Source organism: Cetorhinus maximus, chromosome 10 (assembly GCF_964194155.1).
Source record: "Cetorhinus maximus chromosome 10, sCetMax3.hap1.1, whole genome shotgun sequence".
NCBI classification, from domain to species: Eukaryota; Metazoa; Chordata; class Chondrichthyes; order Lamniformes; family Cetorhinidae; genus Cetorhinus; species Cetorhinus maximus.
The window spans coordinates 110459703-110479644 of record NC_135888.1 but is presented as its reverse complement, the minus strand read 5'-3'; the positions used below and the strand labels follow the sequence as shown (position 1 = coordinate 110479644).

Genomic DNA, 19942 nt, shown 5'->3' with positions numbered 1-19942 from the left:
GCTCCACAAAAGTAAAAGACTTATCTGCAAGGCCTCTTCAGCTTCCTTGCCAGAAAGTCATTCAAGCTCAAGACCCTGCTATCAGGGTCCAATAACATCATCAAACACCAATTCACATTTGTAAGTTAGGAACCCATTAGTTGTTTCAGGCAAGTTAGCTAACTGTCCAGAAGTACCCATTCACCTTGGAAATGACAAGATATGGGCAGCTTTCTGGTCGATTAGTAACCCAGGGCATTTAACTGCCCAACCTCTAGGTGGATAAATTCCCCCCAAATGCTAAATCTACTTTTAATTACATTTTAAAAATATATTAATGTAGACATTAAAGGAGTACTGTCATGAAACATAATGTTGTCAATATGTTTCTGGTACTTCTACATTTGTTGAAAATGCTGTCAGACAATTGATAAAATCTAATCATCGTTGATCAAGGAATTTGGCCACTATCAGTTCTCTACTTATTCAAAACAACATAGATGTTGGTAAAGTGAAATGTGAAAGGTCTACCCACTCTATGGGTTCAGTACCTTCCTAATAACCATTGAGACCTCAAAATGTGTTTGTGACATAAGCCTACTAGCAAACTGATAACATCATATGGAATCATTCTTTCATATGAAGTGCTAAACTCCAATAGCAAAATCATTCACTTGGTGACATTACAAAAACACCAAGTGGAAATTAATGCAGAAGGAAGTTAGACAGTGTGCGATCCTGGGACCTCACCAACACTTGTATAAAACAGCAAGTTAACGTGGAAGCTAGATTTAGTTTGAGTCTTCCCTCTTGCTCAGGAATATTGTTATGTGGAAGTGAGAAAATTAACATATATAATTTTGCAAAAAGCTAGATTCTGAAAAAATTGACTATTTTACTCAGATATGGAGAATGGATGACGAGGAAGAGAATTAGAAATTTCTGGTAAAAATGAAATTCCAGATTACATTAAGGGGACCTAAAGAAGAACACGAAAACCTACCCAGTCATTAGAATTGTTAATTCTTCACACAAGTTCCCAAATTCAGGCACAGGCCTGTGGGGAACATTGAATACAAACTGGCCATTTCCCAAGAAAGATAACTAGTTCAGATGAACAGAAGCTAATGTTTTCATCAGCATGAACAGAAAGACCTGACAAGTCATCCTTTTGTTAAAAGAATGACCAAATGGATAATACCTGTTTTTCTCTAATTAACAACTCTCAGATCTAATCACAGGAGAGCAATATGTTATTTATGAGATGTAATTTTGTTAGAAGATTGAAATTATGTGGAGAAAAAGGAATTCTGTTTTTCATTTAGTCATTAGTTTTTCACCAGAAATTCCTGATTTTGAGGCAAGCCTAGCACAGGAGATCTCTACGAGGGTACAAATAAATGTAAAATATTAACTGCTATTATAAAAAAAAGTTCATAATTATTTAATTAGGACATAGACTATACAGCCCCTTGAGTCTCCTGTGTTGATCTGCATCCTAACACTATCCACCACATGCCTTAGCTCCATATCCATTGATGCCCTTGGCTAACAAAAGCCTATCAATCATAAACTTAAAATGATTAATTGAGCTTTCATCAACTGCTTTTTGTGGGAGATAGTGTAACACTCCTACCACCCTTTGTGTAAAGTGTTTCCTAAATTCCCTCTGAATGACCTAACTTTGGTTTAAAAGTCATGTCCCCATCTTCTACCAGCAGAAAAACGTTTTTATTAATTCCTTTCAAAATCCTAAAGCAATTCACCCCTTAACTTTATACATTCCAGGGAACACAAGCCTAGTTTATGTAAGCTATGGTCAACACTTTTATTATGTATCAATTTTTTTTTATTATTTATCAAAAGTATATTTTAAGCACTAATGACACAACAGAAATTATTTAGAAATATACAAATTCTAAAATATATTCACAACTAGAAGTTTTGAACAAAACATCAAAATCAATGTTATTTATAAACATTTTTTAAAAACTATTTTTGAAGACACATTTGAAGATAATGGAGAAAAAAAACATTCAAATTATGTATCTGGTCATCACAATCTGCATGGCTTACAAAAGTCATCTGTGAGTCACCTACTCCTGCACAACATAGACACTACAGCATAACTTCCAAAGCAACTCAATTTCCAGTGTTAGCTGAAGCATTTTTTGGCAAATATTATGTACATTATTTTTTACATTGAATAAACGGTTGTGGTAGCAATTATTATATACTTAGTAATGCTCCTTTCTTTCTTCAGTGTTTTTAGTTGATGGCTTCCTTTCATGACTTTAGAGAAATGAGCATATTTAAGATTGCAAGAATTTTATATTTTAATACATATATACAGTTAAACAAAAAATTATGTCTCAATCGCTTTCTTTTTTGCCATGAGATTGCCACATTGCAGACAAGTCTAATGCTAGTTGACAATATCTAATTTGTTTCTGAAATACTTTTGACTTGCTAGCCCCTCATCTTAATTTCTTGTATATGAGAGAGTTAAAAATGTCCTCTTGGTTAAATGAACAGAGGGTAACATAACTAGATGAATAATTAAAAGTATTTGGTTTCACATAGCAGCAAACATGTTAAGTATGGTGCTCAGTCACAAAACAGAATATTCCTGGCCTCACTAAAATTGGCTTCCCTGCGTGGTAGACATTGTTTGCACCCTTCAAGCATGACCCAAACAGGTGGTCTTTTAAAACAGTTCCACAAGCATGTCTTCAAAGGTCTGTTCTCATGGTGGCAGATGAAATCTTGCACATATGGCTGGTGCGACAAGTTGAAAGTCTCAATGGTAACAAAATACAGAAGATAGAGAATAAAATTCTATTCACATAGTGCACCCCACTCTACTGCATCACTGTTTTAATTCAAATGCAACTGATGAGAGCTCCAGCTGGCCAGTTTGTTAATTCGAGCCAGTTCGCAAGGTCTGCTCCTCTGAGGTCTGTATGAAATCTGAATTCAAATTCGCCTGCAAAGGAAAATTAACAGCACTATTCATGAGACTTGCAATAAAACTCATTTCTCAGTATAAGGCAAAAAATTCATACAAAATGACTTCTGTACTCTTACTGACATTTCTTACCCTTCCCTTCCTCTTGAGTTCTACACTTTAAGACTGCCCAAAGCAAACAGGAAACATTTTGTTTACGATTCAACTCAGTAATGACATCTAAGCCATTCTGGTCACATCATGGTTGGTGACAATGGACATAGCCATAAAATCTGCTCACTGCAGCGAGATTTCTACTTTGTGGGAAGAATCTTCGCCTTTACCCATGAATGAGGAAAATGCTACCTTTTCTGAGGCTGTCTACAACCAATGGATTTAAAACACGGCTTTTGAATTAAGTTTTAGCGTTTTGGATTAAATAGCTAATCTATTATTTTTATCATATTTGTTGATCAATCAGATTCCATTTCACAAGATGAGCTATAAAAACTGTAGGCGTTGTGAGAAAAAGAGTGTGTGGGTGAATAGAATGAAACCAGGAAATACTCAGGTGAATACAGTATTCAACCACAGGTATCTATTTACTGCACAAATACAATATTGCTTTTCAATCCCAATAGAGAAGGTGCTTTTTGTGGAAACACTGCTATTCTATCAGTTAAGTTGAAAACTAAGTCTTTCTTTCCCTCCATTCACGCCTATAAGGTCCAATCAAGTAATGAACTACCAGCCATTTTAACTATACTAGCACAAAATTAACAGGGTATTGGCACACAGTGAAGCACCTTGGATTGGCAACTTTCTAAGTTTGTAATCGGGGAACACAGGTGTCATTCCAACTGCAATGAGCTTTAGAAAATCTGGAAGACCACTTTGAAGATGTACGTCACAAAAGATGACTTCACAAGCGCACCCACCACATGAACCTTTCCTCAATGACCAACATGTTAGACATTGCCACAAAAGCAAATTACTGCGCAGACTGAAAATCTGAAATAAAGACAGAAAATGCTGGAAATGCTTGGCAGGTCTGGGCAACATTCATGGAGAGAGTTGTCTGGTGAAAGGTCATCGATCTGAAATGTTAACTGTTTCTCTCTCAATGGATGCTGCTGGGCTGACTAAGTATTTCCAGCATTCTCTGTGTTTATTATGGGAGACATTGCTCTTGTAGAGGAGACTGTTTCTGGGATGTAGTCATTCTAAAAGCTTCCCACTGTGTCAATGAATGAATACAGGTGATTTATGAAGAATCTCTGTATAATTAGAAACATGAGTATTACTGAAGAAGCGACATGCTGTTGAAGCTTTCCATCTTGCACTCATCAGAACTGACGCAAGAATGCCAAACTTCAAAGGGAACAACAATTTATACTGCATGAGAAAAGGGTGTTGATTGGTTGACAAGTTGACTCTGATCAAGGCATTGCATGGAAAATGGACTAATTCAAAAAAAGGCACAATGCCTGCACAAGTTCCTTTTTCCTGCAGTGGACAGATTCCCCCTTATGGATATGGTAGCTTCTAGCAAGTCTAAGTGAACCATATTGTAAGCCCAAAAAGAATTACAAACAGTTTCAGCAGTGGGACTTATTTCTCTAACAATGGGGGAAATTGTAACTACCAGCATCATCACCCCCACATCCCAGTACATTGTAACCCAACCCCAACCAGCTGTTGACACATGTGCCACTATTTTTAAGGTAGTGGATTGTGGGGCACCATTGTGTCTCAATCTCGAAAGGCGAGACACCTGATTCTAATATTTAAATCAGGTCATGCAGCTAGTCAGCCCAGTTTTCCTGAGTTCAGAAAACCTGGCAGCATATGGAGATGAGACAGAGGAAAGTGAATCGAGCAGGAGAGTCCTTTTTAGAATACTGCCTATGGACCAGGGAGAGCTGGAATGCCAACCGAGCCCCTCAAGGTAATCTTAATCGCAATTGACAAATCACCACACTCCTAAATCCACAATCCCAAATGTGCCCCACCTTTCCTTACTGATCCACCAAATCTTTCCATGCTCCCCTCCACCTCCTGCCCCACAATCCCACCAAGTCCTTCCTCTCTCCCAAACGCCATTCCAAACACTCCCCCACCCCACCAAACATTGATGGACTGGCCCTTTTCCACCCAGTACCTAGCCAGCCTATCAATCTCGCCAGCTGCCTGCTGGGAAACATTGTTTGGAAATTACAATGAAGTCCAGTTATTAAATTTGCCAGGACATTCCCTTCCTATGATTTCTGTGCTTCTCTCCCCAAATGTGCTCCTTTTCTCCCTTTCCACCTTCCTGTAAATTTTGGGGCCAATTAATATGTTGCTAAAATTTAACTCAATAATTCTGTACCGCAAAATAGTGCTGATTAAGAACAGGAGTCTTAAAATGTAAAAGATGATACCTGCTGAATCTGACGAACTGCCATCCTGGAATGCCATGTGTGATATTGTTGCTTGCTCATTTGATTTAGCGTCACTCTCGAAGCAAGTTCCCATTACGTTGCTGAAATAACCTTTCCCTTCAATGTTACTATGCTCCCATTGACTGGTTTCTTGAATTATTTCATTTGCAATCTAAAAAAAATTACAATTTTAAAATAAAATGAGTCTCTCAAGACTTTGCTCATGTTAATCTATCCCCAGTCCCGTACCAGAATCACCAGCGTTTCTATTAACACAATTCTAAGAATCCCTACATTTTAGTTTTAAGGTTAAAGTTAGCTGCAATTATTTAATTTTCCCTATGATTCACTGTCATACATTCTATTCAAACTGAGCCTTTTCTTAAGAAATTTAGAAAGAATATGGGCACTTACATGTGTGTTTACAAACTGTATGGAGTTTAATTAGGAAATTACTCATCAATGGTCAGGGATTACAATTTTTTTTAACATTTAAACATGTTAATGTTTCAATTAACATTATAAATGTTAATTTATAACATTATGTAAGTTTTTTTTAACTCTAATGTTTTGGCACAGACGCCATAATGGATGCAGTGAGAGTTACGGGGTGACTCAATGCTAAAGTTAACCAAAACTGCTATAATTGACAGAAGAGTGTAAAGAATAAATATTTGTACAACTTATAGTTTGCGTGGGTGTTACGTGTCAACAGTGGTAGTTTTGGCAGATTGAGCATCATGGAAAGAGATAATTTCATAGTTAAGAGTGGACAGTATGGACTTATCAAAGGTTTCATAACTGAAGTCAAAAGTGCCTGTAGCAAAGATTCCAAAGTGAATATAACAAATACTGTTTCACTAGCAATTATTGCTACATGAATCCCAATAACTTAAATTCCCATAATTGAAAATGATTCCATAGTACAACAAATTTGAATGACTAGGTTTTGAGATTTACATCAACTGATCCTTTCTTCTAACAAGCAACAAGTAAAAATAGCTCAATCACTTGCAGAACTTTTCACTAAAATGTTTTCTTGAAGCATGACAGTGCTTTATTGAACTCTATTTTGTGACCAATCATGAAACATTTATCAAAAACACTCTGAGCACTAGAATCAAGAGAATTCGCCACAAATAGCAGAGGGTTGGCAAATAGCTGCCCAATCAGCTCTCAGCTATGGGTGGCAGGGAGCCCAAAGAGCCCAGAAGACAAGAACAGATAAAAGTAAGCAGGAAAAAAAAAGGGACTCGCTCAGCAACATTGGCTTCTCCTGCCACAAGGTGAGTTTCAACTCAAAATATTTTTAAATGGCCACAAAACAGAGATGAAATTACTCTGAGCTTCCCACGTACACAATACATATTTTTCTCAGTACATTCAGCTGCATCTACTAACCTCAGTAATGTCATCTGTTATGGCTGTTGTGAAATACAAAAGAAAGCAAAGTCAGTACATATCAGTGGATTTGCCAGACACCCAAATCATGCTACAGAGAAACACATTCCCCACCTTATCCCTGCCAGGACAAACACATTCCTTACAGGCAAATACCCTGTCCCATTCTCCTTTACAGAAGATTTTTTTAAACCTGCTTTAAAGTTCTGATTGCATTAATGTTGAATGCCAATTTAAAACAGAAAAAAAGCAATGTCAAATTAAATCTGATACATAGGTAACTTGTCTTGAGGAATTCAATTCATTATAATTTCTTTATACTGACCTTGCATTAGAGGGAATCTATAATTTCTCACCTCTTTCTTAAGATGATAGAAAGTTTTCTTTAACAGAAATAATTTTTAAAGTATAAAGTGTAGGTGCAGTAATACTCCCACACCACCACCTTCATCATTAGAGAATCCTCTTCTCAAAATAATCAGAATAATAAACAGTCCCCAAACAGAGCAAATAATTATAAAGTTGTGATGCTATATGAAAGAAGGGCTTAAATAAGCTGCATGGCGACAATAGTGAGGGATTAATTTTAAGGTTTAGTAAAATGCGACAGTGGGGCTGTATTTCTGGTAGAATATGTGCACAACAGCACTGTTGCATTAGAATATTTCCATTGTATAAAAAGGGCTTAGCCTCATTTATCAGATTTCTCATTTACCTATGCAAATATAGCTGGCAAATTTTGCATTTTGTGAAAATATATAAAACCAAACTTGACATGCATCTTATTTATGTACACTTTTTATATTCATAAATAGTATGTTACCTAAACTAAACCTCTAGACTCTGGCAGGGATGTGATGAAAATGTTGGGATCTATAAATGCTGTTGCCAAGGAAACACAACTTTTAAAAGTGGATTCTGCAATTTCACTTTGCATTATTTTGCTGCTAACTGTAAAGTGTACTTCAATCTGAGTACAACTGGCCACCTGGGGAGATGGTAGCTGATACTTTTATGCAGTTTTTTTTTAATCACTTAAACATAGTTTATTCTGTATTAAAATGTATCAGTCAGCCTTGGCTCAGTTAGTCATACTTTCACCTCCAAGTCAAAAGGTTTTGGATGCAAGCAGCACTCCAGAGACTTGAGCATGTAATCCAGGCTGACACTTCAATACAAAGCAATACAGAGCTAAGGGACCACTGCACTGCCAGAGGTTTCAGCTTTCTGGAAATCAAGGCCCCGCCTGCTTTCCCAGGTGAATGCAAAGTATCCCATTGCATTATTTGAATAAGAGTAAGGGAGGTGTTCTGGCCAGTATTTTTTCCCCAACCAACATCTCCAAAACAGATAATCTAGTCATACCATTACTGATTGTGGCACCTTGTATGAAAATTGACAGTTGTATTCCCATACTTTACACAAGTAACTATACTTCAAAAGATACTTCAATAACTATAAAGTGTTTTAGGATTTCCTGAGTTGCTATTCATTAAGGTCAATACTGGCTAGACCTGGTAAATGGCCTTACTAATCTGGCACATTAACCTTCAGTTTGTAGCTAGCTCAGTCGGTAGAGCATGAGACACTTAATTTCAGGGTCGTGAGTTCGAGTCCCACGCTGGGCGCAATAATATTAACCTTCAGTTTGTAGCCAGCTTTCTAAATTTAGATATTAGACACTGGAGGTGTTAGCAAGGTTTTACATTGCAACTTAAGTGGGACATTGCAAATTCTTAAGGTACAGAAGTTTGAAAGTCCCAGTGAAGAAATTTTAATAATCTCAATTATGTAAAGCCTTGGTGGTGCTGTGTCTGGAGTGATATATGCAGTTTTGGTCTCCTTGCCGGGCAGCAGTTGGGGGGGGGGGGGAGAGAGAATGTATGTGCCTTGGAGGGAGTGCAGCAAGGATTCACTGGACTGATTCCTGGGCTAGGGGAATTGTCCTATGGGGAGAGATTGCATGAACTGGGCCTGTATTCCTTGGAGTTTGGAGTTAGAGGTGATCTCATTGAAATATGTAGTACTCTCAAAGTGCTTGATAGAGTAGATGCTGGGAGAGTGTTTCCCTTGGCCGGGGAGTCTAAAGCGGGGTCAATGTTTCAGAATTTGGGGTGGGGGCAGGTTTGCCAGTTTGGGATTCGGATGGGGAGAGGTTTCTACACTTGGGATGTTGTGAAGCTTTGGAATTCTCTATCCTGGAAGAGGGGGCTGTGGATGCTCAGTAGTTGAGTGCATTCAGGGCAGAGATTGATGGACTTTTGGATTCAAGGGTGGGAGGATGTTGAGGGAAGGTTCAGTTGAAGTTGAAGAACAGCCATGATTGTATTGAATGGCAGTACAGTTCAAGGGGCCAAATGGTCTCCTTCTCCTTCTATTTCTGATGCTATGTAATTGACAGAAGAATCCCAAGGAAAGCAATTCATTGTTAAATGGCTCCAATGTTTCTTTCAGGAGATGGGAATATTTACAAGCTCAGAAACTGACGGCATTCGAACAACTTGTACTAACCTGCAGGAGAGGGCATGGGAGAGATCTGAAATGGGTACAGCTCACATGTGCTGACCACCTGATCTTCAGATTCTCCAACCATTCCACTGATAGTCCAATCTGCCAGTTGGTCTGCTGCTGAGCATGATTCCGACGGAGAGAATTCTGTAACAAAATGAGAGCAAAGAAAATAAGCTCAACACAATGCAAGTGCTTGACATGTTCAACACCATACTACACACTAACATTCACACTGTAAGCATTTTTAGAAAAAGCTACTTATTTCTTAAGCACAGCTTACTTAACAAACACTGAATAACAAATTTGCTAAGCTGCTATTTATGCTGTTCTGGGAAGTTCAAAGCATTGCACTACAGTTGGCCACAATGTCCCTGGCTAGAGAGAAAATGTTATAAAAGAGTCCTGTTCCTGATCCCTATACAGTGTCTCCTGCTGGAGAGATCACATACAGAAAGACTGACCAAAGACTGGACTGAGTCATGATTCTCTGGCTCAATACATTAAGTGGTCTGCCATTGCTCACTGGCTATGCTTACACCAGAATAATTGCTACTCGGATGAAACTAGTGCCAAAGAGAGGGAAACATTTTATAAAAGTGTTTAGTTTATTTTTAAAGCGTTAAAATAAATTTTGCATTGTAAAGCATTAAACGATTCTCTTACAGGCTCATTAGCTGCAAAAATGTTAGATTTTTACGTGGTTTTGCAAAGATGTCTAGACAAAGGTTCTCAGCTCTCTCACCTCCTATGCTCACTGTGCTGTCAACCACCATTTCCTGTGCAGCACATTGTTCTGGTGCAGTGTATGTGGTGTGATCAACTGGTAGTTTAGGTGCAGCAGATTCTTGTACTTTTAATTTGACCTTTGACTTAATCTCCTACAAAGATATAAAGAAACATGTATTGTTAAAATAAAAATAGTGGTAAAATGCTATACTTGGCTGAAAACATTCTGATTGAAATCATCTGTATAAAGAGTAGCCCATGTACTTACCCTTTTCCTACTCTTGCTTTTTGAATCTTTGGATGACCTAGACTTCTCTTCTGTAGAAAAACAAAATTATAGATCTAAGTACTCTACACTTTTGTTTCACTTACAACATATTAAGAAAAACAGGAGGCTCAAGTACCTTTTTGCTTTGATCTGTCAAGAGGTGGGAGCATTCTGTACACTCGAATAGCACTGGAACCTTTATTGACACTCTTATCCTTCACTTCCTCTATATCAGGCAGTGAATTCATGGCACAACGGAAATTGGCTTTCCATGTTTTAGGCTCTGGCAAATCTTGTCCTTGTTTGAACCTCCCTGCAAAGAAAATGGAAGAATTTAAGACAACTCGGTATACATGGGCATTCAGGTTGGATTTCCAAATTTGGTAATTTGACAATAAGGTACAAGCACGATCGTCAACTAAAAGAAAGCTGCTTGAGCATTTTCAATTTGTAATTTTAACTCCTGAGCTTGACTTTCAATCTTCAACCTATTCCATGTTTTTGACATTCATACTACAGTTTGTTTTTAATATATGGAAATGGAATTTATGTGGTATACCTACTAAAGTAGCAATAGCAAATTTAAGATAATTTAATGTAAGACCTCAGATTATAATAGCAAATCATCAGACCTGTCACTTTCAAATGTGCTGCAAAGCTGAAGGAGATGCAATGAGAAAACAGGCCTTGCAAAAGGATCATCCAAAATCAGATTGGATAAAATATATCTACATGTTTCTTTTGTAAAATTAGTTTTGGCCAATGCTAAGAATTATCATTTGTTTCATCTATATTTTGCTATGGTGACCATCTTGGTGATATTTGTAGGTGCTGTTAACAAAACTGACTTGCTACATTATCAGGTTATTTTTCATACAGTACTTTAATAGTTTACAAACTGTGTAATAAATATTTAACAAGTAATATATGCACCCAGTATCACTCTGTGCCATTGTGAAGGCAAGAATCATGTTATTTACCTGTATGTATAGCCCAGTTTCTGAAAAGACTGGCATCTGTTTCCATATTCCATCCATGTCGGGCTGCATGCTTCCATGGAATCTGGAACATCTTACATTCCTGCATTTTCAATGGAATACGTAATGTTGGTGTGGTCACTTAATAATAGTAGCATATAAATTAAGGTCAACAATCCAGTAATCTAGCAGTAATTGTCATGGTTTATTAGTCAGGAAAAGTGTTGGTTTCCCAGCCAGGTTAGGCCATGAAGGCTTGTATAGTAAATCAATGCAATGAATCAGCGCCCTCAAAACTCCAGATCAAAGAGAGTTTGCATTAATGCATATTATGCAATGTTGAAATACTTTAGTGTCTATTCCTATGTATTATATGTTCCAGGTAACATAAAGTACTTTCGTCACCCACTTGGTTTCAAGCATGTGACCTGGTTACAGATAACACTGGCAAAAGCTGTGGAGAAGGTTTGATTTTTTTTTTAAAACTCCTTCCCCATCTTCCAAGTGATGAAGGACAAACAAAGGTTTGTACCTTTTGCTGAGCAGGAGGAGGAAATGCCTCCTTTTGCAATCACCCATTTGTAGGTAAAATATAAAAAGTATACAGAAATGTTAAGATTATTTAAATGGAATTTTTCAGAGCTGCATATCTGTACATTGCATTAAGTGAAACAATGGGTACTTGCCTTATTAATCCAAGTCAATCCAGGAATTACATTAGAATCTATCTGTAATTCCAGCCAGGGTCTCATACGCATTCTTGCCACAGGCATATTTCTAGAGGTCTGCTGGGGAAAATAAGCAAAATGTTAATATCTGCAATGCAATAAGAACTTTAGCTCAGCATGTAAATGCTCCACCTTAGATAGCACTGACCCTCACATTATCAGGAAATCCCAGTTATCTTTGGTCTGTGCAGCATTAGTTGAGTAGTCAGGACAATGGCATTTTGCAACTGACTAGTGCACCTGGAAGGGGAAAATTCAGCCACATTGCTATTTCTTATCGTCCTCTGTTGGAAAGTCCCCATGTGTTGGATGCAAGCTTTCATAGTCAAAATGCCTGCCAGTTCTCACTGACCCAAACTCTCATTATTATTTGATTCAGCTACCAGAAGCTGACAATTGCTATGAAGCATATCCTTACATAAACTACTGCCTACAAGAGGTTTTCTTTTGAAGTCTGTATTTTCAAAATATTATTCTAAGCAAGTGAGATTTTCTGAGTGCATCTATTGCTTTATAAGTAGGCTTTAGCCGCTGTAATGTTACTTGTTGAACTGAACTCCAACACTTGAAAGGTTATCTGAATGTTTGTACGCGTTACTTCCTCAAATGCAGAACGAATTATGCTGCTAAGCGGACTAATGCATCGTGAGGCGATAGGGCACGGAAAGGGCGGTGCTTCCTGAATTGTGAATATGTAGCCGCAATGTAATCCGGAGAGATATAAAAAAAAACCTCCCGCTCTCTCCCACCGCGTTTTAGAGTAGGACACTGCCAGTAAAGTCCGGTTTTACCGTTAACCTGTGAAATTTCAGGCTTTATTGTCCAATGCCATGCATAATACTTTTTTCTAAAACAAATGTTCATCCAATCCCACAATTTTGCGAAACTCTTCGCATGCAAACTACAAAGTCGCCTGCATGAAGCACAAAACACGTACGTATGTGTTTTATCTGCATGCATACGTCTTTAGTTTTGCAAAATAGTTGTCTTAATTGAAGCAAGAGTTTAACATAGACGGCACCGCGATCTCACGTTGCACAGCATGTCTTAAACCCAACTGTTCAGGAAAATAGCAGCTTGCTGTCAATTCAATTTTAAATTATCACGAATTTTTTTTAAGTTAATGGTTATTATTGCATGATTAAAAACTTTGCAGAAACGATGCTCGGTTCCATTGTTTCTCCATAATTTCTTCGCTACTTCCCCGTGTTATGATCAGCAAAATTACCCCAGTGTTCAGAAAGTGCATTACAATAATTATTGTTTGAACTCTTGCTGTGTTCAAGCTTCATATAAGAGAAGGGTTTAAATAATAAAAACCTTACTACAGCATAGACTGCAGCCTAATGCAGCAAATTATTACTCCCTGACATTTTTTTCTATATTTATTATTTAAAACTTATTCGTTCTTGGTTTTCATTAAATTGCAGTGCCTCTTGACACTTCAAATTGTCGTAAGCTTGTACCTAAAACGCGCCCGATACAATGTTAGCAAGTCAATAACAAGCGTTACATCCATGTACTATACAGCAAAACAGCTACCTGCAGTAAAGCCGGTGTGAAACTCAGTAGCTGTCCAGTTCTTGGAGACCTGTTCCACAAGATCTCTTCAGTCGCTCTGTGGTTCTCAGAGGCTTGATCGCTACATTAAAAATCAAAACAGGACGCGGGGTTTCCCACCAACACACTCGGCGGACCAATAAGAACTCTTGGCAACTGTCCCAATTTACTTCAGGGCGATACCATTAGAATGGCTGCTGCTCTCATCATTTCGGGGAAATCATGCTGTTTATATTGCTTCGCAGTGAATGGGGGAAGTACGCCACCACGCTAGGGAGTATAGACAAACAAGCATTAAAATAATGCAACAGCTTTCATAATTGTTGAAATATGCTTCATTTCTGTGACTTTTTTAAAAATTTTTTGCACAGTTGATGTGCCTATCTGGTAATTCAATTTTTGTTTTCTTCAAGTCCTTTAAGTTTCAGCGTAAATAGTTCATTCCATATATTTGTTTTGTGAATAAAAATAGAACACAACTTATGTAGTGGCATGCTACAAAATGTGAATCTTGCAAATTGTTACACAACCGCTCAGATATTAAAATTTATAGAGTAAATTAAGTGACATCATTAAATAGAAAAGTATGATATTTAAAAACAAACAGCAACATTAAAGTTTGTATACCGAAGAAAATGTTAAGGAGGGTCAAGTGAATGTAAAACAGCACTCTTGCTTCATGCTATATTTGACATCACCTAGACCCCTTGGGAGAGATTTGAACTCATTCTTGATCAGTTTTAAAGTTGGGCCCCTACTGCTCCCGGACACTCATCTATACGACGTTACCATTTATTAACTTTCAAAAGGCTACTTTTGTATTCACAGACATCATGCTGCAGAGATTATGTTTTGTTACATCTATCTATAAAAATAGGAGAATAGAAGCAACTTGCTTTCTCCCAGGTGCTCCTAAAAGTGAGCCAAACTTTACAATTTGCAAAATTCCCATAGCAAACAACAATTAAATTCTGAGTGATCTGAGTTCATATCGAATCGACATAAGTTATACTTTGTTGACCTAATGAACACAGCTGGACCTCAGGAGAATGAAGTTCTGTACATTGCATGGTATAAAATGTTCTTGTAAAACAGCATATAATTTGACTGAAGAAATCCAGACAGATCTGCAAGTAATATGTTAAAAGCTACATCTGTAGATGCAGATGTAGCCTTTTCATTTTTGCTAACAGATCTCCAAATATCACACACTGTCCACACGGTTGGGAATATCATAATTCACATGTTTTAGAATATAACTTTTAGGTTGGAGATTGAAATGTTAAATGTAAGATAAATGGAAAAGAGCTTGGTCAACAAACTAATAAACGCTCCTAATGTAAACGCAAATTAAACAAACCTAGGTTTAATTAACTTGTAAGGTGTATTATCTTGCAAGGTCATCTCATTAATAGTGAAAAAAATGAACAATGAATGATCCTACTCCAAGCTTGTAAGGGAGACACAAGGTTGAGGAAAGAGACCGAAACCCCATTTGCAATATAAATTATTCATATGGGTTACAGAATCAAAGAGTAGCATGGAAGGTAAAATAATTCATTTGAATTTTCTATTTGACAATATCCAAAAACATGTCAAATCATCATAGAGATGGAATGTGGAGGTAGAAGGTCCCTTTGTTTAATTTTTGTATGTGTGTGTTTGCTGACCGAAGCAAGCATTTCAGTTTGGGGAACAGAGAGCCTGTACAGCTTTGCTTTGGTATAGACTGTATTTCACCAGATTGAGAGAGACAAGAGGAGATGATAGTCAATTGGGCCTACATTTCGAACAAGGAAAATGCAACTTCATTGTTCATCGTGTGGAATACAGGTGGGGCTCTATCTTAGTTTGGATTTCATGAGAAAAAGCAGCTGGAAGATTTGCTCAAGTTTGCAGCTACTGGAAGAAATCTACAGTAGTCCTCATAGAGCCTTGTGGCAGAAAGCAGCCAGCAGTTAATTTGGAAAGCTGTGGGAGGGCAGTTGGGTATCTGCTGGCAACCTGAACAAGGAGCTGAGGCATTCACAGTCATGAGGTCTGTAAAGAAAATGTGGAGAGTCACATAGCCAAGAAGCTAATGGAAGGACCCCTGTCAAATCTTACCTCAGTGAGTAGCCGATTCGCTGAAGAGAATTAAAATGAATTTCAGAGGGCTGTGGCAAACTTTCAGGTTGATCCCAGGAAAAGTGAATGAACCTTCAAGATTTCATAAGATCATAAGGATTTCATAAGGAACCTCTTAGGTGGAAGTAAAAAGTAGAGCTGAATTTATAGCATAATTCTTTATAAGCTACAGAGTAAAGTTCATGGTGCTTGTTTTGTTTAATTTCTATGTACATACAATAAAATTTGTTTTTGTTTAAAAATATGAAATTTCGTGGTGTAGTTCTGTCAGTTAATTGCTGGGTGTTCAGATTTCTTCTTTAAATGTTAGTGGTTCCTAACAAGATCATAACAATATCATACTTCAATACAAATGTGAAACAATTTTAAAATTGAGTGTGTTTCTGAACCAGAGCCTAAACTGACAGGGGCATTTCAAATTGTAAAGTTTACTGAGCAAACAATTATTCATGGGATGAACTAGGGCTCTATTTACTTAACATTTAAGTGTAAAATTGATTGGGTGGGGTGAGCACAACATGCTAATTTTGTCGCATTCAACATGTAATATTTGTGTTGTTTACAAATTATCGTAACTCGGCCATGTAGCTCCTAGTACCCACACTATTCATTGGCTGTAGATCTGTTTGGAAGACAGGATGTCAGCCTTTAAAGCCACTTTGTCAGCCAGCATCTCTTAAGATGCAGTCTGGCAACAGCACCTACAACCTTACTGCTCACATTAACTCCACCTGCCATTGCCTTTCGCTCTCCGACAAACACTGAACCACATTTCACTACACCTCCCTCTCACCCTTCTCACATATTTACCACTATTACAATCTTCAGCTTCCCACACCTTGCACCTTATGCACTGCATATCAATCCTTGCACATTTATCAGCTCATTCTCTAAATATCTCACAAGACAGTCACTAACTTCTTCATTGCAGGGGTAAGTTGCCCAGAACATGAGTTAGGAAGTTTCTAAAAGCCTGCCTGCATACCTACCCCCACCAAAAAAAAGATGCTGGCCAGTGTTAGGTGCGAGGGTCAATCTGTAATGACTGGCAACACTGGAGGACATGTTGTGTGGATTTTCTTCACACCTTATCCCTTTTTCCCTTATTATTTTTATCATGCATGACAAACTGCAAATGCTTTTACCAGCCACTTGTCTCTCTGCTCTCCATTCACACTAAAAGCTAACCTTGTTGCTCCATTTCATTACAGGTGCTAAAATAATGACACCCCTCTGCCAGTGGAGGAAGAGGGAGTCGAACTTTTAGAAGATGTAGTATCATTTGATTTCCCCCATGCAAACACCAGCTCAGATAATGGTACTTCCCGTCCTTCAGAGGCTAGATTAAAGGAGGTGTCTTCATGTGTGAAGCATATTGCCATAAGTGTACAGGAGTTATATTAGGGTGATAATACACCACAGTGTTAGCTAACTAGAGAGCAAAATACTATAGTCACTCTGTTTTCAGAAGACTGCTGAAAATGCCGACTTTGAGGGCCTAGAAAAGGAAGCTCCTAGGCATATATCAGGAAATACTAGGTGTGCTGGGCAGCCTGCCAACAAGTTTACAGGGCATGGAGGAATCCAGCTCCAACTGTGTGAAAACTTTGCGAGGAGCATGGAGACCATTTTTTCCAACATGAACCAAGAGATCAGTCATCAACATGACAGCGGTACTGACCATCTTGGAGCCTCTCCTGACAGCTCTCACAGCTGTCATTTTAGTTTGGGGGCCTTTAGGGGCTTCCATAACATTATATTACTCCTGGAAAAACTCAGCAGATCTGGCAGCATCTGCGGAATGGAACGCAGTTAACGTTTCCGTATGACTCTTCAACAGAACTAAGTAAAAATAGAAGAGAGGTGAAGTATAAGCTGGTTTAAGGGGGGGTGGGTGGGGGGGGGGGACAAGTCGAGCTGGATAGAGGGCCAGTGATAGGTGGAGATAGCCAAAAGATGTCACAGACAAAAGGACAAAGAGGTGTTGAAGGTGGTGATATTATCTAAGGAATGTGCTAATTAAGCGTAGAAAGCAGGACAAGCAAGGTACAGATAGCCCTAGTGGGGCTGGGGTGGGGTGAAGGAATCGAAAAAGGCTAAAAGGTAGAGATAAAACAATGGATGGAAATACATTTAAAAATAATGGAAATAGGTGGGAAAAGAAAAATCTATATAAATTATTGGAAGAAAGTGGGGGGGGATCGGAAAGGGGGTGGGGATGGAGGAGAGAGTTCATGATCTAAAATTGTTGAACTCAATATTCAGCCCGGAAGGCTGTTAAGTGCCTAGTCGGAAGATGAGGTGCTGTTTCTCCAGTTTGCGTTGAGCTTCACTGGAGCAATGCAGCAGGCCAAGGACAGATATGTGGGCATGAGAGCAGAATGGAATGTTGAAATGGCAAGCGACAGGGAGGTCTGGATCATGCTTGTGGACAGACCGAAGGTGTCCTGCAAAGCGGACACCCAGTCTGCGTTTGGTCTCTCCAATGTAGAGGAAACCACATTGGGAGCAACGAATGCAGTAGACTAAATTGAGGGAAGTGCAAGTGAAATGCTGCTTCATTTGAAAGAAGTGTTTGGACCCTTGGACAGTGAGGAGAGGGGAAGTAAAGGGGCAGATGTTGCACCTTCTGTGGTTGCATGGGAAGGTGCTGTGGGAGGGGGTTGAGGTGTAGGGGGTGATGGAGGAGTGGACCAGGGTGCGTGTTTAAGTTTGTTGTTTTTTTGTTAATTTTTAAAATTTAATCTTTAAAATCTCTAAAGGCGGTAGTGGACTCATTACTTCTGAGTTTGGTGCACCAGCCTTCTCGCAATAAATACAAATTGCAAAATCATTGTGATAGCGTGGCCAAGTTTCCCCAGTGGATTTGGTCAGCCTAGCAAATACCACTTGCCATATCATAACAATTCCCAGAGTGTGGGCTTGGCTCCATGGCTGAAGCATCTGCTGTCCTCTTTCAGGACAACAGCTTGTTTACTCCCTTACTACCAACCCTGTTAATGTCCTTATTAGTCCCATGCTAAGATGCTTCAATCTACAGCTGAGCACCCAAAGCCCACAGCTGCTTGAGGTCACCCACCACATCCATCTGAAGCTGTATTCACCAAGGAAATATTTCATAGGAACAATATGATAGGTAACAAATACACAATATATGCACAATGGTCTTTCATAATTATTTCTGATCACTGTTCGATAAAAATGGAATTGAATTGTAAACTTTAAGTTAGAAGGAGCACCCTTTGATGAGTTTCTCCATAAGAGCTCCAGCAGTTAGGGACATTGGTGGTTGATGTTTATCCTTCTTCTCCTGCTTCACTTGTTCCTTTTGCACTTCTCCTGGCCCAGGTGGTGGTAAAGGCTGGTCCTTTATTAAGGAAAAGTTTTGAAGTATGCAGCAGATGCACCTAGTGGTGTACTGCAAAGTCCTTCCAGAACAATCCAGACCTAAGAACATAAGAAATAGGGGCAAGAGCGGACCTCATGGCCCATCGACACTGCTCCACCATTCAATACGATCATGGCTGATCTTGGGCTTCAACTCAACTTTCCCTACATTACCACTATTGTTTGCTTGCCTATAAACAATTCCTACTAATGTTTGCTGCTCCTTGCTGTTTCTTAGCTCCACCCAAACTGATTCTACATCTTGAACTTCAGACCTAAGATCCTCTCTCACAAATGTACTGATCTCATCCTTTATTAACAACAGTAACTCACCTCCTTTTCCTTTTTGCCTATCTTTTATAAATGTCGAATACCCTTGAACATTTAGTTCCCAGTCTTGGTCACCTTGCATCCATGTCTCCTTAGCAGCAATTAAATCAAACCTGTTTACTTCCTTTTGTGCTGTCAATTCATCTACCTTGTTGTGAATGCTGTGTGCATTCAGATAGAGAGCCTTTAATTATGTATTTTTATTATTTTTGCAAGCTCTGGCCTTATCTGCTGGTGCACTCTGAAATTTGTATGCTCTGTCCCTTCCTGCCACACTCAGATTATCAATTCTCTTATTGCTACCTTACTCACTTGCCTTATCCGCTCCTTTTAATTTATCACATCTTCCCTAATCTAATCCCTCGCCCCCACTACTTAGTTTAAAACCCTCTCTACCACGAGTTATACGACTCGTCAGAACACTGGGCCCAGCATGGTTCAGGTGAAGACAATCCCAACGGTACAGCTCTCACTTCTAAGTACTGGTGCCAGTGCCCCATGAATAAAAACCCATTTCTCCCACACCAAAATTTGAGCCAAGCATTTAACTCTCTAATCTTATTTACCCTACTCCAATT

At 38.6% G+C, this 19942-nt stretch overlaps 1 protein-coding gene across 3 annotated transcripts; it reads right to left on the bottom strand.

The window, feature by feature from the left end:
• Nucleotides 1-6717: 6717 nt before the first annotated feature.
• On the bottom strand, nt 6718-13718 carry LOC144685943 (interferon regulatory factor 1-like). Of its 3 annotated transcripts, none has more exons than XM_078551003.1 (8): nt 13503-13718; nt 11919-12017; nt 11236-11335; nt 10392-10568; nt 10256-10305; nt 10004-10139; nt 9262-9405; nt 6718-6773 (listed from the first exon to the last, which is right to left on the bottom strand). In XM_078551003.1, the coding sequence occupies exons 2-8, from the start codon at nt 12003-12005 to the stop codon at nt 6733-6735; spliced, it is 735 nt and encodes a 244-aa protein (XP_078407129.1). In that variant the 5' UTR covers nt 12006-12017; nt 13503-13718; the 3' UTR covers nt 6718-6732. The 3 variants fall into 3 exon arrangements, with proteins under 3 accessions (XP_078407129.1, XP_078407128.1, XP_078407130.1); XM_078551002.1 differs by having other exon boundaries at nt 11919-12020; nt 13503-13657; XM_078551004.1 differs by lacking the exon at nt 13503-13718 and adding an exon at nt 12109-12469.
• Nucleotides 13719-19942: the final 6224 nt, after the last annotated feature.

Bases quoted from the DNA above. Each gene is read 5' to 3' on its own strand.
- LOC144685943 (XM_078551003.1), bottom strand. From the start codon at position 12,005: ATGCCTGTGGCAAGAATGCGTATGAGACCCTGGCTGGAATTACAGATA. The intron at 10,306-10,391 runs GTACTTGAGCCT...GTTTTTCTACAG, and splicing joins TGACAGATCAAAGCAAAAAG to AAGAGAAGTCTAGGTCATCC. The intron at 9,406-10,003 runs GTGAGAGAGCTG...ATTTTGTTACAG, and splicing joins CAGCACAGTGAGCATAGGAG to AATTCTCTCCGTCGGAATCA.